This window comes from Pempheris klunzingeri, chromosome 2 (assembly GCF_042242105.1).
Source record: "Pempheris klunzingeri isolate RE-2024b chromosome 2, fPemKlu1.hap1, whole genome shotgun sequence".
Classification (NCBI taxonomy): Eukaryota; Metazoa; Chordata; class Actinopteri; order Acropomatiformes; family Pempheridae; genus Pempheris; species Pempheris klunzingeri.
In genome coordinates this window covers 10,937,956-10,954,229 of record NC_092013.1, presented here as the reverse complement: position 1 = coordinate 10,954,229, position 16,274 = coordinate 10,937,956, and the positions used below count along the sequence as shown (strand labels likewise).

At 41.0% G+C, this 16,274-nt stretch overlaps 2 protein-coding genes across 2 annotated transcripts in view; both read left to right on the top strand.

Moving 5' to 3' along the window:
• LOC139207432 (guanine nucleotide-binding protein G(i) subunit alpha-2) overlaps window positions 1–1,012 on the top strand; it is a 55,390-nt gene extending 54,378 nt beyond the window's left edge. Inside the window, exon 9 of the mRNA XM_070837155.1 lies at window positions 71–1,012. The gene's annotated coding sequence lies outside the window, so the exon portion shown is untranslated. The remainder of the gene's footprint in view (window positions 1–70) is intronic.
• A 6,738-nt stretch (window positions 1,013–7,750) lies between these two features.
• On the top strand, window positions 7,751–10,948 carry LOC139216120 (PAK4-inhibitor inka2-like). Its single transcript, XM_070847158.1, has 2 exons — window positions 7,751–7,866; window positions 9,524–10,948. Exons 1-2 carry the CDS (start codon window positions 7,849–7,851, stop codon window positions 10,526–10,528), a joined length of 1,023 nt encoding a protein of 340 aa, XP_070703259.1. The 5' UTR covers window positions 7,751–7,848; the 3' UTR covers window positions 10,529–10,948.
• The last annotated feature ends 5,326 nt before the right edge of the window (window positions 10,949–16,274 follow it).

The window sequence follows — 16,274 nt, the reverse complement described above, 5'->3', positions numbered from 1 at the left end:
TAGTAAGTCACAAAGTGAAGCCTGTTTTGAAGCGACTGATTTGTGTTTTTTTTTTTGTGCTCTTTAATAGATTACTTGAAACAGTTCCAGAGACCATAAAGATGGGGGATTATACACACATCATGAATGACTGCACTGGCCAACCACGATTTCTGCTTTGACCTGCTTTTTATAAAGACACCTAAGAGACTGAAAACCCGACAAGCCTTGCGGAATTTCAACGATTGCTGATCCAGTCACTCGCATTGTTAACTCTTTGGGCTATGACCACAAAAATCAACATTTATTATTGTATTTTTGTTCTTTTCTTTCTTCTTTATTTTCAATTACTAGAGGAGGCAAAGGAAAACTTTTTTATATAAATGCATTCATTTTACTTTTAGAAATTCTGATGTGCAAATTATTAAACTTTTAATCACATGAAGCTTATTTTTTAAGAAATGAAGCACAGGCATGGACATAAAATATGATCGATAAAGGAAAGTGCTTTTTTTTTTTTTTTTTTTTAATAATGTTTACATAAGTTCATCATTCATAGCCAAACCGTATATTGTTCTGCATGACTCAACATGGCAAATATTAGCTCTGTAATCTGCACAAATTATCTAACATTCCTACAAAATGAAAATAAAAAATATTAAAATGCTCAAAAGGAGAAAAAAAAAGCTTCACATGCAGGGGGAAATTATGGCAAAATTCTAACTGATATTTAAAGTATGTGTGTACCTAACATTCTGTCACTTTTTATAGTACCATTTCCATGTCTGTTGCAGTATGTTTGTGCCTTGACTTCTGTTTACAACCAGTTCCTAGATATGCTTTCAGTACTGTTTGACCTACTGTGCGCCTATATTTTTCTTCCATTTTCTGCCTAGCACCTATGAATATATAGTGATTATTAATGAGAGACGAAAATCTAATTCAGAAAAAAAAAGTTAGTCTTTTTGGTAAATATTAAAATGCTTTAAAAGTCCTATATGATTTAATTTAAATAAAAGTAGAGATCACCTGACTTGTGCACGTGTTTTTTCCTCTCTTATGACTTTCATCTTTTATTGCAATAATTAATTTTTTTTGTGGTAGACTTGATGCACACCGACAACTACACAAGTTTGTACTGTTGCTACACAGGATTAAACTGCAAATTTAGATACAGTGGAAGTACTGTAGATGGAGTTTAGAATAAAAATTAGTTACCTGATGATTTTAGCAATATGGATGTTCTAACTTCCTCCTCCCATGCTTCAGCACATGTCGGTTGCACTTGGGTTGAAAGTGAACAAGGTAAGTACAGTTTTAATATGATGCGTGAGGGAAATTAATAAATGCTAAAATGTAGTGAAATAATAGCACAGTTACAGAAAAATCAGAAAGTCGGTAAAAAGTTTTAATAAAATCAGTTCCAAAAAGTCCATCTGAAGTTATAACACAACATTAGCCACCATAAACTAATGGTCATACCAGACCAAGGAAGACATAAGCAGCAAAACCCCTGAGAGCATAAAATTAGACAAAGGTGTGTTTCCACCAGACAATATTTTTCCAGAAAAAATTATATGGTCCCACTTTAAACACTCTTGTTTTTTTTAAAAAAAATGTGGTGCACACTTATTTGGTATAATAAGTATGATGTTTTATGCAGGCAGGAAACACACAGGCCAACCTAACCACAGCTTCCTACTGCAGACATGTCGGTAAAACTGGATGATGGCGCCATCTAGTGGAAAAATATGCTTTCAACCGTTTGGCAGAACATTTTTTTTTTTTTTTTTTTTAAATACATCCAGTACTTAGACTTAATTGTTCTGCCTCATTCTGCTCAGTTTTGCCTTCAGCTATGGGTGTTTTTTCTCTAACAAACTTGTGCCTTTTAAGTATGTTTTACCTAATTAGTAATTACTTTTAATACCTCGACAAGGACATCCACACTCCACCTGCAGATGTCTGACCCGGAGTTTGTTAAATAAAAATTTGTTGACAATAAGCTTGAGAGACTTGTGGCTATTGGTGGTGTCCATGCCTACCCCAGACACCTCCGAGCTTATAACAAAGAAAGAAAGAGACCATTGGACCAGAAATGACGAGGACAGACAATGGGCAGTGTATTCTGAAAACCAGTATTTAATGTGATTTCATGATTTGTCACAATATCAACGTCAGGACAACAGTGGACATCAAGACTCACTCTTGTGTTTAAAGTGTTTGTAAAGACGCGGTTACAGTGTGCTTCAATTTGTCTTCTGTGTGAGGATTCAGGAACATATGAAGTCGGCAAGAGACTGTTCAAGATCACACAGACCAGAGGGCTAATTAGTGCTTGTATTAGTTTAATGACAGGCTTCAAGTGCGCTAACCATCCCCGAGACTCATCCTGTCAATCTTCTCCAGATGCCCTCGAGAATATACTTGAAAATACTCTTTAATACTTTTATACAGTGTAAAAGATCACAGAAACGATGTCACTGTGGACCAGGTCTGAGAGCAATACCGTGTAAATGATCACTGTAGCTTGGAGGTTCCCTGGATCATCATACCACAGCTAGATGTACACCGAAAAAGCAGACCCTCTCAATCTCTTAATTATCCATAAAGGCAGACATTCCTATAGTTTTAATTTCCCTGATTACCAAATTGAATAAGTACATTTAACCAGTTGGTTGTTGTGCCCACCAGGACAGTGAATATACACTGGAGATCAAAATTAAAGAACAATTTATAAACAACTGATTTTTTCTGAAATAATGTCATCTTCACTGCTCAACAGTTGAAGGACTTTGTCGTGTCTATACCATGCTACTAGAACACTTTTTCACAAAATAACTAAGGCATTTCAACAAAAAACATTATTTTGCAGAAAACACACTGATCAAAATTAGAGAACAACAATGACTGTAGCATGGAAAAAGATTACAACTAAATTTTCTGAAGGTTGCAACAGTGTGAAGTGTACAGGCCTCTGCTCTGAATGACTTCAGCACATCTGCGGCCACAGGACAGCACTAGTCTCTCACACTGCTCTGGTGTGATTTTGGTCCACTCTTCTTCCAGTCTCCTCCACAGTTCGGTGACTGTAGTGGGTTTCTTGGCCATAACCAAGGATTTTCCAGAGGTTCTCTATTGGGTTGAGATCAGGACTCTGGGCAGGCCATGTCATTATTTCAATGTTTTCAGTTTCAAGGAACTGCTTTACCCGTTTTGCTGTGTGACATGGAGCGTGAACACTGCGGGCTGATTGGGTGATGAACGCAGGGAAAGAACCATATGTTGTTGAAGAAGGTTCTGATAAACATTTGCATTCACTCTGTCATGTAGCTGTATAAGAGGCCCAACTCCTGCTGCAGAAAACATGCCCCAAACCATGACACTTCCTCCTCCACCTTTCACTGACTTCTTTACACACTTTGGGTTCAGTCTTTCTCCAGTTTGTCGCCGAACATAATGTTTCCCATCGGACCCAAATAAATTAAACTAGCTTTCATCACTGAAGTAAACTTTGGACCAGTTCTCCTCTGTCCACACAACCTGCTCCTCAGCAAAGCTTAGTCTAGCCTTTTGATTCTTTCTGCTAATGAGAGGTTTGGTCACTGCAGAGTGGGCTTTCAGTTCTAATGCTCTTAAACGTCGAGACACTGTATGACGAGACAGATCCTTACCCTGTTCAGCGAGCAATTCCAGCTGCAGTGTGGAAACGATTGTCCATTGAGATCCTCCGCAGTATCCTGTCCTCTCTTGTATTTGTCTTCCGTGGACGACCAGCCTTCTTGGGGGACTTGAATGAGTTTGTGATGTTGTAAAGATTCAATATTCTTGAAATCACAGATTTGGAACGACCAACTTGTCTTGCTATGGCTGATAGGGTCATCCCTTTGGCCTTCATCTGGACAACCTGCAGCCCACCATCTTGCAGAGTCAGTGAGACTGGAAGTTAGGCTGCCACTTAAATACTTAAATAGGGGTTGACAGATAATCAAGGAAATTAGCACCAGGTGCCAGATTAACACCAATAACTGGGAGGTATCTGAAAATGTTCTCTAATTTTGATCAGTGTGTTTTCTGCAAAATGATAGTGCTCTCTCTTGTCATTTACCTGTTAATAGAGGCACATTTTTAAAAAAAAGTGGAAGTAGGAGGACTGGTTAATGAATAAATAGAGTAATGGAGTTCTTGTTAAACACTCTACCGCATGCATATACTGTAAAAGAAAACTGTAAGAGCATGAATCAATAAATAACAAGGAGCTCTAGCAGCTCCAAGAACAGTGACTTACCAGAGCTGTGGTCGTGATTAAAAAAACAACAGATGACCCACACATAATCGGTGCACTGAATAAAAGCTATAATGATATGTCAAAGTTAATAGTATATGGCTTTTATACCCCTGTTTATTCATACCGTGAATACACATATCTACATAGAGATAAATAAGACTTGACAGTTTTAGCAGTTACATGTGCACCAACTTGCCCCCTAAACTAAATAAAAGTGACAGATATGATTGATAACAGATATTAAAGCTGCGGCCCTGCAATACTTTAGTTTTGCGTGCTAAATATAAAGTCACGTGGAGCTGCTGTGTGGGTGCACCAGTTTTGAAGTTAGAGTGAAATCTTACTGGCTGACAACCAGAGGTGTCAGTTATCCTCAGCGACGTGTTATTTTGCTTTAATGCTGAGATGAGGTGGCTCGGACGGTTTAATCACCGGGTGTTTTTCCAGTCAGTTTAATATAGCTCACCGCTGGTATGCTTCAGCTGGAATCTGCCAGCCGGAGCACTCGTGAGTCAGTCTGTGAATCACTGACAACTGCTACTGACATGTGAAATGTTAGCAAGGTAAAATTCTCCTCTTTTCAACTTCACTTAGGCTTGCAGGCATTAACTCAGAGGTCACAGGAATACACTGTTGACAACGAACAGCAGCAATGACAAAAAAAAAAGCCCATTTATAATAGAGTAACATGAAATAAATGTATCTATAATAAATTAAAACAACAGCAGATCAAGTAAACGGTCTACTTTAGACCTGTACGGTCTAAAAGTGGGGAAAACTGCACTTGGTTTGACTGAACGGGATCTGCCCTCTAGCACTTTCTCTAGAGGGCAGTGTAGGCCTACCAGTCCCACTCTGTCTTCCAGCACTCTCAGAGGCACACAGGTTCTGCTTTAAAAGCCCACAAGTATAACATTTCAGTGTTTGTGTACCAAACAATAAAAAAAAATGTTGCGCTGTCTTCAGTTTGCCAAAGCTGTCAAAGTTAATGTGCACTGACACTTTGACGCCAGTGGTGGAGGAAGTATCATCTGTAAAAGTGGAATATTACACTGTGAAAAGGGAGGCCTCCACATTGCTTTTCCATTATTACAAAAACTAATCAATCAAATGACTGGTTGCTTCATCTGTATATATTCAACTAGTTTGATTTATAACAAAGCAAAGCCTTAATCCGAAAAGTAGCAGAAACAGAAAACAAAGTATATAGTTGCATAAAATGGAAATACTCACGTAAAACATAAGGACCTCAAATTTGCCTTCAAGTGCAGTACTTGACTAAATGTACTGAGATATTTTCCACCGCTGTTTGCTGCACACTGACAGGTTTGACGGATCAGCTAAAGAAATGTTTGAAACACATTTTATTGTAAATTATTAGCCCACATTAATTTACAATGCATTCAAGCTATGAGTCATGGCTACAATAAATGTCTGGGGGGAAAAAAAGAATGATTCCCACCAAAAGCCAGACATGAGGGGCAGAACAACATACTGTGAATGGACTAAAACCAGACTTCGAGTATTTTGTGCCTCAGACTTGGTTACCTGAGTCCTCAGCCATCACCACTACAGTATTTATGACTGGAACATTAAGAGGGAACTGATAATAAAACATCAGCATGATTATAAAATCAAGTATCATAAAGAAGGAGAGTAAACTATTCATCAGTGACCATAATGGGGACGGATTGTGTTTAAGTACCGACTCGTATAATAATAACATCCATTAGGCTTTTTGAAAAGCAGAGCTGCTCAGAATAAAGGTCGGCCTTGTGTGGAAAATTGAAATAATCACAATTCCATTAGCGGCCCTGCGTAATTACTTATTGCATAGCGCAGAGCGTATGTGCTGGTGGATTTTGGAGTGGGCAGGCTTTTGGAGGCACCAACGTTAATGGTGAATTTTCTTTTTGGAGAGATAATGTTGGTATTAAGTGAAAGCCTGGACCTCTCAGGACCCTGCATACTGTACTCTGCCAAATTACTGTCGTCTAATGTTTGTCTGCGCTGTAGCTTAGTCTTTATACTGAAGCTTTAAGTGAGAAAAATGTGCAAGGACGTGAGCATTAAACGGGGAAGTCAATATGGAATATTTCAGTTTTAAAGAGCTTCAAATCTCTGTGAAAGAATGAGTGCGATGGAGGAGAAATAACTATTTCATAGATGAAGCTTGGACTGGGAGACTTTAAAGTTAGTTCATCACACTGTCACAAAGTCAAAGCTTATTATGCATTACATATGGGTTAGGGTCAAGTTGGTTAAGCAGGTTAGGACATGCCGCATGTGTCCGTATGCTAATGCTGGACTTACTGTGGAGACAAATCTGCACTTGAACAGCAGGCCATCAGATCTGGGTTTACCCACAACACTAGTGATCATTCCTCTTAGCCCATCAGATTTGCATAAACATCCATTCACTGAATAGTGTGAATGGAAGGACGAGTGCCAGATGAGTGTCAGGGCTACGGGCTCAATGCCCAATTAGGGTGCAGATTATCACATTTACATTTAGGTATTTTGTTGACACTCTGATTCAGAGATTCACAATGAGCTTCCAGTAGGACACGCTAAAATTACAAGAAGCCAAATAAAGGGGAGACAAAGGTTTGTTTTGTTTGTTTTTTTCTCTGCAATGTGACTTTAAAACAAGAACATTAAGAGGCAGAAAATTACATTTATATCTCTAGCACATCAAAAGGCATCATCAATGAGCTGAAAGTTTCTCGATTAAATGTTATTTTTTCAGATGAAATGCCAAAGATTCACTGCTCCTAAAATGTGAACATTTAATTACTGATTGTGATAATAAACCTTTGGTTTGTTGGTCAGCAAAACAAGCTATCTGAAGACTTTGGGAAACTGTACTTTTATTTTGTAGATGCTTAATCGAGGAAGTAGTCAGCAGATTTACCATGAAACCAGTTTATAATCCAGTAAATTAAACCATGGACAGAGACACACAATACTAAAGATTTAAGCTTTAAGACAAAAAAAAACTAATGTCATTATCATTACAAACTTGACATACTTTCACCAAATTCAACAGAATACATGAAATAAAATTCATCTGAAATCAAGATTTCCTAACAGAGATTCAAAGAAATCTAAAAGTCTAAAAAGCTGATGGCCTCTGGATATTAGAATGATCCAGAGGAGTGAACCTTTCTGATCTGTCTGATGCCTAAACTGTTCTAAAGAAGATTATTTACATATTTCTCTGTATCTTGTATCCTGTGGTGGCCTGTTTCTCACACAGAGGTGGGCTTTGCAAACGCGCCCTGTGAGCTTCCTGCGCTCTGATTGGCTCATTCAGACGCAGGTCGCTGTGCCTCTTTGGCTGCGGAGCTTCGAGCTGTAAAAAAGGAGGCGAACAGCGCTGAAAGTCTCACTCTGCACATCTGCCTCTGGTCCTGCGGCTGGAGTCAGCACTGGCTCCCTGCTGCTGACGGGATCTTCTTTTTTTTTTTTAAATCAGACCAACTATTTCCCACTGCCACAGTAGAAGTGAGTGTTTGCCTGTGTGGTCTTATTTTTAAAGCTGGTGCTTCGTTTCTCTTGCAGGATCTTGAGTTTTACCGATGAAAGGAAACAAGATGGTGAGTTTTATCATCTATTTTATACCTCATATACTTTTTTTTTACCCCCAACTATATTTTAGACTGCAGTTACACGTATTTGGTGACGTTGAGCGATATTAGATGTAAAAAGTAGCCATAAGGCCACACTGTTGGGTAGAAAGTGAGGGTCAGCATATGGAGAAAACATCTGTCCATGCAGCAGACGGCTGATCTGATGCTCAAATGCCTCCATAGTGTGAATTCATGAGTTTGTACACAGCAGCATTGTTGGAGTAAATACTGACAGTTGATTCGTTTCCCACAGTTATGCAGCATATGGAGATATTGAACTGTTTAACTGACATCCATTGTTTTTGATCAGTGGGATTCAGTTTTTCATTATATGATAAAATAGATATTATGTTATAGTTTGATTTGTCTTATATGTATTGCATTTCCTGCTTTTTTGTTGTTGTTGTTCAATGACTATATGGCTCCAGTATTTTTCTCAAGTTCTTGCAACATCTCGCAGAGTTATGATGAAAACCAACTGGGGGCAGGAGGTCTTGCAGGAGGGTCAAATACTTTTAATGGACAGTGTGTGGACTCAGAGCAGAGAGGTCACACAGGTTCACAGGCCAGCGCGCCGGCTTTAGTGGAGGAAAGAAATGTGCCGCAATGGTGGCTTGTGTTGGATGTGACCTCTACGGCCACATATGAACCTGTGTTTCTCCTCCGTCTGGTCGCCACATCTCACATCTCTGTCGCCCCAGCCTCTTATTTCTTATGACACTTAGCTGGAGGCGTTTGGCTCAGTCCAGAAGTTACAGCAAAGATCTAGAAGCAAATAAACCCATATAGGAAAGCAGCACTTGATTATGTGAAGTATATATGATAAAGTGTTTAAAGGTCAGAGCAGGCTAGACTGTGTTTAACGTGGGGCCTCTTCTTTCTTCCTTTGCATTACGTCTACTCTTAAACTCTCTCACACACAGTCACATGATCTCTCGTGCCCTGTTTGAGTTTAAGAGCGAACCACCGCTGCTCACTGGCTGATTCTGGCCAATCAGCACAGGGAGTCAGAGAGGAAACAGGAGTATTATATTCCTTGGTGTGTCACTGGTGAATTTCATCGACGGGCATGCTGCACCCTTAAAGAGGCAGGACCCCTGTAGCTAAATCAAGATCAACAAGAGTCCAGTCACTGCTTGATATGCTGCAGATGTTTTTACTTTGCTCCTGGAGTTGTGTCAGTGTGTAGATAAATAGTTGAGGTTGGACATTAGTGCAGCTCTCTCTGAAATAACACAAGTCTGAGTTTTCAGTTGAATCACGCCTGAGTCAATGAAAATAGGGCGTTAACTGGCGTTGCTGGCGTGGTCAGGTATATTAACGGACAGACTGTTTTGCTTTGTGTTGAAATCTGTCTATTGAAGGCGCGTTCTATGAGCAGCATGCCGGCTGGCTTTCAAAATTACAATAAAAGAAAAGGCGTTCTGTCATAGGTTAGAACTCAATGCGTGCAAGCCTGAACATGCCTGCAGTCCCCGTGACACTCTGCATTTACTCAGCTCTTATTATAATAGCAATTCTGCCACAGTTCATCAGCCAGGCTCTGACTTTTTAAGCACTCTGCCTACTGATGTGGTGGTGTGTGGTTTACTGACAACTCATCTGAGTCCTTTTGTCTCCCCAGCTCTGCTTACGTGACTCAGGAGACTGCTTACGGGAGCAGATGCAGTACATGATGAGGTCACTGCAGGACCTGAAACAACTCCGCAGAATCTGCCCTGCAGCCAGACGCCCCCTCGCTCCCATCAGCCCCCAGCTCCCGGCTTTAACTCGTCACTCTGCGTTGGCTCGTGCTTGTCAGCAACGAGCGCTGCAACGAGAGCAGCGCACGCGCCTGCGGATGTCTGATGCCAGCACGGCCAGCACCTACGACTCTGCCTGCTGCCTGGCGAGTCCTCTGGAGGAGGAGGAGGAGGAGGAGGAGGACGGCGACTCGAGCAGCCGACTGGGCCTGAGCCTCAGACTGGGCCTGGGCTCTCCCAGCAGTCAGAAAAGTTTGGAGTTTGATTCTGGCTACTCTGAGGCATCGTGGCAGGATGAAGGGGTGGTTCTCAGGAGGACGAGGAATGTGCGGGTGTCATCTTCAGCTTGCCTCCGCACAAACAGAGCACCAAGCGGACGTATTCGACCCAAATCCACCTCTGATGCCTGTCTGGAGAGGTGGACGTCGTTTGAGGTCAGCGACCCAGAGGATTGGACGAACTCTTTACTGACCAGAGGACGCAACCGCCAACCTCTGGTTCTGGGTGACAACAGCTTCGCAGACCTCATACAGAACTGGATGGACTTGCCAGATTGTCCTGAGCCAACCGAAATGAAGCCAAATCCAAGGCGTAGACTGGGACAAGGTTTCTTTGTCAACATGAGGAGGAAACTGGCAGGGTTATCCAAGAGTGTAGAGGACAGAGTGAGGATGAGATCCACGGACTCTGCTCATGTTAACAGAACTGCAAATGCTCCAAAACGTCTGTCCTGTCCAGTTGTGGCATCGCAGCCCAAAGTCCCTTTCTTCCACCAGTCTCACTCAGGCATTAATGAGCTGGACACAGATTTTTACCACTTTGCAGCCCTCATGAAATCCGGCAGCCGACAGCCCATCATCTGCAAAGATATCATTGGCTACATCTGACTTTTCATATAAAGCCATATACAGACTGAACAATCCTCAGAGTCACTTTATTTTTATATGGCTGTTTTTTCACTTTTTATATGCTGTGACCAAGCTAATGGAAATAAAGATGTTCTCATAATTTAAACTCTACATACTCTTATTTATATCTTGCATGTGACACAGGACATGTGGGTGGTTGATATAATTTTGAATTCCCAGAGGGCATCTGAACACATTTTTTTATTTGAATGAAGCTTCCTCCATAGTCATCTGAGTTTCATTACAGCTTATTACAGTCAAACAGTGACTCCTCGCTGCCGGATTAGTTAAAGGAGGCTTTTGCTGTCACGGCAGTAATGCAAATGAATGTAGGCTCATCTGTTTTCATTAGAAATGTGATACTCTGGGCATGCATGATGGAGTCTCTAGATACATGGTTCAGTGTAATTGGTGTATAATAAAGAAAGATAAATTGAAAACATGATAACATCTCATATGTCCAGACTCGTAGTCATTCCAGGATTAATAAGGACGTTTGAGTTTGTCCATTTTATAACACACTCGTTAGACTTTCAGAGACTCTGTGTTCTCAAAAAAGCTCTGTTCTTACTCATCAAAAAGTTGAATCCTTTGGAGGAGGTTTAAACAGGGCGATGGAGCTATTTACAGGCCAGAAACAGAGGCTGTATCAACACAGAGAGCTGTGTGCCAGATGAGGTAATTCCCCCATGTGTCCACGCCGAGAGAGGCGAAAAGAGGTGAAGCAGCTGGTTGCAGATGGAGCAGAAGTTTACTCTCGCCTTTGCTTTATGAAGCATAACGTCTCACTTACAGCCCCCTGCCTCATTTAACGCGGTCTCTGCTCTTATTGTGCTCTAGCATCACAGGTGGTACCAACTCATTTACACACATTGGCTAATGGTACTATTAGCTCTGGGCCCACTAAGGAAAGTAAAAAAAACACACTGATACAAAGGAGTGACATATGCACCAAGATAAGCTAATGATCACTTCACCTTTGCCTTTACACATACGCTTTGTGCATCAATTCAGAGGAGAAATAGCACCAGACCTTATGAAGATAAAGAATTGTCCTAAAAGGGATTTCCCATGCTCCCTGCTGCAGCCAGCCTCACCAATCATGTCTGATATCAAAGGCATGGGAGGTTACAGGAGATAGATAGTTCTTACTGGGTGACGTTCGTCTCAGCCTGTTTATGTAGGGCTCCTGGTCACTGTGGCGCACTGCCCAGGACTCAGCTGGGATATAAAGAACTCTTATCAGGACGCAACTAACACACTCACACTGCAGTGGAGGTTTGTAAAAGTGTGTGATGGAAAAATGGAAAATCTTTGCAAATAGAACTTGTTCACCTTTTCTGAGGTTTTTTTCTGCCTCTACTGCTGATTTTTCCTTTTTTAGCACACGCTGGTTCCCAGTGGTCTGCAGCTGGATAAGTGCATCAATACATCACCTTCCCCAGCTGACTGAGAGTCATTCAGAGAGAAGGGGGTGAGGAGAGAAGAGAGTGGGAAGCAATGGATCCAACCCATTACTCAAACTCATCTCAACAGAGCATACTCTCCAGAGCGTAGTCCACTCTGTGTGTCTGCAGGGAAGAGTGTGGAGAGAAGAAGATGTCAACCATCATCAGGGGTTGGAAATTGATTCCTCATTACTGTAAACTAAGGTTACACTAATGCAGATTATAATGGAAAATCAGCCCAAGTAGACAAACCACATTCAGCGGTAACAGAGAAAAACATGGCCGTCCTGGTCACCATGTCTTTACATTATATCAAACCTACTGACACTTGCAGCTCTTGTTGCCAGCTCATAGTTGCTCCGTTAGATAAAACTGGTCATTATATAAGTCTGTATATCTGACCATGTGTACTATGTTTTAGTATTTGAGTAGATATTTATGTTATTATCATAAAACCCTATATTTCAGTAAGTTTTATCAAATTTCTTGAAGAAACTTTTAGGTTACTTCCTCCTTCCTACAGAGAATCGCAGTTGAATTTCTTTTTTTATTTTCTACCTTTTCATCTCACTTGTCTCACAGTCTTGAACCTGCTTCAGCTTTATTTCGTTGGCCACCATTTGATTTTCTACCTGACAAACATCTGTCCTCATTTATCAGGTATGAGGACAGGAGCTGTGTGTGTTGGCGTACCTGTGGTTCACCTAAATACTTACTGGGGAGACACCACAGGTGAATAGGGGGAAACAATGTTACTGAGAGATATCTCCATGAAAAATCTTTTTTCATCACTCCATAATAGTCAACAGCTATAAAGAAAAATAGTGTCACCATATTTTTAGGAATAAATTGTTATATAAATCAGACTATGAATTATATCCGAGCAAAAAAGAAACACAACACACAAGAATATAGATAGAGATAAAACTGGAAAGTTTGGTGTAAGTGCTACCAAAATGGATATTTCTGGTTCAGTGTAAGAGGAAAAAATATTTTGAGAGAAGATATAAATTCAGGAGAAAGCTTCAAATAGACAGTGTATCAAAAAAAAAACCTTAATGTGTATTTTGGACGGTTTCTATTCCCTGGTCTGAAAGACGACATATAGAGAAAGGAAAATAGCCTAAAATCGACCAGAGCATGAAAAAAGGGGTGTTTTGCCTGTAGTTTCTAATCCTGTCACCATATCGTGGGGAGTGGGTCTCAAGCAACCTTTACAGGACCACTTAAAAGTTGACACAGAGGTAAGAAAGCTCCAGGACGATCGCTCAACCAGCACAGATTAATAAAGTTACTTGCCTGGCAGTCGGGCAAACTAGAAAGGAGAAAAAATGGCTGCCACCCATAGTTTCATAAAAGCAAATGAGAGAGAGTCCCTGGCAGATATTAGTATCGCTTGCCACAGGCAGTATTCGTGACTTTGGCACACAAGATGATCCAAAGCAGATCTGCTGAAGCATCGTGCACTTCCAGGGTGGCCCAGTTTAATGTAGTGGACACACAACAAATCTCCGTTTAATTACTTTAAAAGCATTGCAAGGATTTTCTTTTTTCCTGGTCCTCACTGATAGTCCTGGATGCCACTGTGAGCATGAACTCAGCCTCACTAATCCCCCACTCCCACCGCCCATGTCGTAGTGATCCTTTCGGTAAACAGAGGGAGAAGATGGGCCGTGTGTTTAAGTTTGGCAAACTCCTCATCTCTGTGATTCTTGTGTGTTGATAGAAACAAGCTCTAATTAGAGCCACATTCATGTTTATTACACTTAAAAAAAAAAGGATCTTACATTTATTTCACTTGACAGCTTCAGACATCGTCCTTGCGTGAACTCACCCCGCAGACGTTTGCACCACGGCGCAGTTATTCTAATCATTTTTTTAAATGTAAGGCTGTAGAAATGTCCCATAATTATTTTTCTGCTCCAGTAGGATTTCCTTGACGTTTTCTTTTTACTGCATTTGTATCAGACTCACGATTATCAGACTCATCATCGTACTCCTTCACTGCACTCACGTGAATGAATACTGAAAAGGGTCAAGTCCTCAGGTGAACCACGCCAACAGAGCCACAGTGTATAGAGGTTAATGAGCTCAATCTCTCTTCGGTAAAAGCAGAAGTGGGAGAAAGTGGTCAGACGTGGATGGACGACAATGAATGGTGAGGTTTTGCGCCCATACCTGACTCAATATCTCTGGGAAGTTAGAGGTTGATGACATTTTTTTGTGGCCATTTTGCTGGAAGAGCCTTGGCACGATGTGATGCTTCCAGAGAAAGCCGGTTTCCACAGAGGAGAAAGGAAACTGCAGGGGTGAGTGGCTGAAAAAAGTACTTATGCTGCAGAACTCCACGTTGCAGAGAAAGTGAAACATCATACTCAGTTGTGTCCTCCTGAGAACAGGAGGGTCAAATTGTTTGATGATGTTTAGGAGAGGCTTTATCAAACTGTCTTTGATGCTGCGTGGAGCTTTGAATAGTTGTGTTGGACTGATGCCCAGCGGTGTTTGGTTTCCATATCTCTCTGCTGCACAGCTAGAAAAAACGCTTCATCACAGATAGAGCAACTTAACTTATTACTTAATGTTGCCCTCAGTGAAGAAGGACTCCTCTCATCACTGCTGACATGCACGCACATGATGGGCGTCCCAGTGAACCCAGGTTTTTAGCCTGCAATTTGGCAAATAGTTTTTTATTTTTCTTCATTTTGTGGCCATGAATTGGCTGAATAAACCCCCCACCCCTCACAAACTCTCCAGAATTTCCAGAGTCATTAATTCACTGTTGTTTCTATTCTGATTATTATTTATCTTAAGAATACACAGACTTCCACCAAGTGACCTATGTGGTGGAACATGTGGCATTAAAGTACTTGAGTCTAGTTAGTTAGTTATTCTTGATGATCATGACCTTTCAAAAATAATAAAACCAAAAACATCTGTAACATTTGAAGTCCTACACGCACATTTCCTTTTTTAGGCTCCTTGTTGTGAACGGATAAGGGGGGGAATCAGGGAATCATCACACAAGCTTTATTTAGAAACCACACAGCTGCTTTTTTCTTCTGCATACTATAAGCGAGACTTTGAGGTTCATGGGAATCATAACAGACGAGATGACACGGGCGAAATATCACAGAGGACTTTGCTTTGGTTCTCATGGCCAAACAGGGCCTCTCAGGTCAGACCCTACTTCCTCTGTTTAGTACAACACACGGTTTTACAAGCAAACCCACAATCCCAGAGTATAAATAAAACCACCTAATTAAAGGTGGAAATAACAGGCTGGTTATGTCATTAATTGGTTGTTTAATTAATGACATAAGCACTAAACTGCCTCACTATAGGCTTCCCTTTTTAAATGTTACATCATCTCAACATTAAGCTTTTGCCTATACAGGCAATACATATATATATATATATATATATATATATATATATACTATATTACAAAAAACAGCAGAGAACCAGTGCAACAATCATGAAGACGTTTTGCAAAACCAGCATAGTTTCTGCATTGATTTGTTTTTCTTCATTGCAGAAAATCAATAATAATTATATGTGCAATAATCATGATCATATTTCTGCTTGCTATGATCCACTGTTCGCCTTGTGCATCAATTTCCTACAGTGCAGCTATTTCTCAATTTCTGCAATGTTAGTTAGAGTCCTTCTCCTCTGTGTTGCAGATGTGTTTTAGCTTGAATAAACAACCACCATCTCAGGAATGCAGTGCCATTCTTTGCCATCTATTCTTACTGTTTTTGCCGTACCTGCATGTGAGCACGGACTTGCCCGAGCCTGTGTCGTGCTCATGTCCCAGTTCACTCACTTTTGGCTCAGTCGGTGACACGGCCATGGGCCTCAGCAGAGCTCGCAGCGAGCACGTTCACAGAGCAGAGCCTGAGGCCTGCTGCCAACGTGACTCAACTCCCTTGGAAAAACAGAGAAAAACACCACAGTAAAGCGAACGGAAAAAACATTAGCTTCTCTGGAGACAATTAATGGTGTTTCTAGTTCTTGCAGAGCCTCAGGTTTCAGCTCTCCCATAAAGCAGCAGTTCCCCCCTCTTGTCTAAAAAAAGATAAAGCCCACAGGGTCCACTTGGAAAAGGCAATTGTTTTAGACAATGGGACAGAGACTCGTGGAGATACATGAAGATTAAACTTTATCATGCAGCTCTCTCTCTCGCTTTGCAGAGCTAAAACTGGAAAAGTTTGAAAATAGTTACAATAAATACCACAAGGAAAGCTTTCCAAACAAAGCCTGAGGGAGATGCCAAA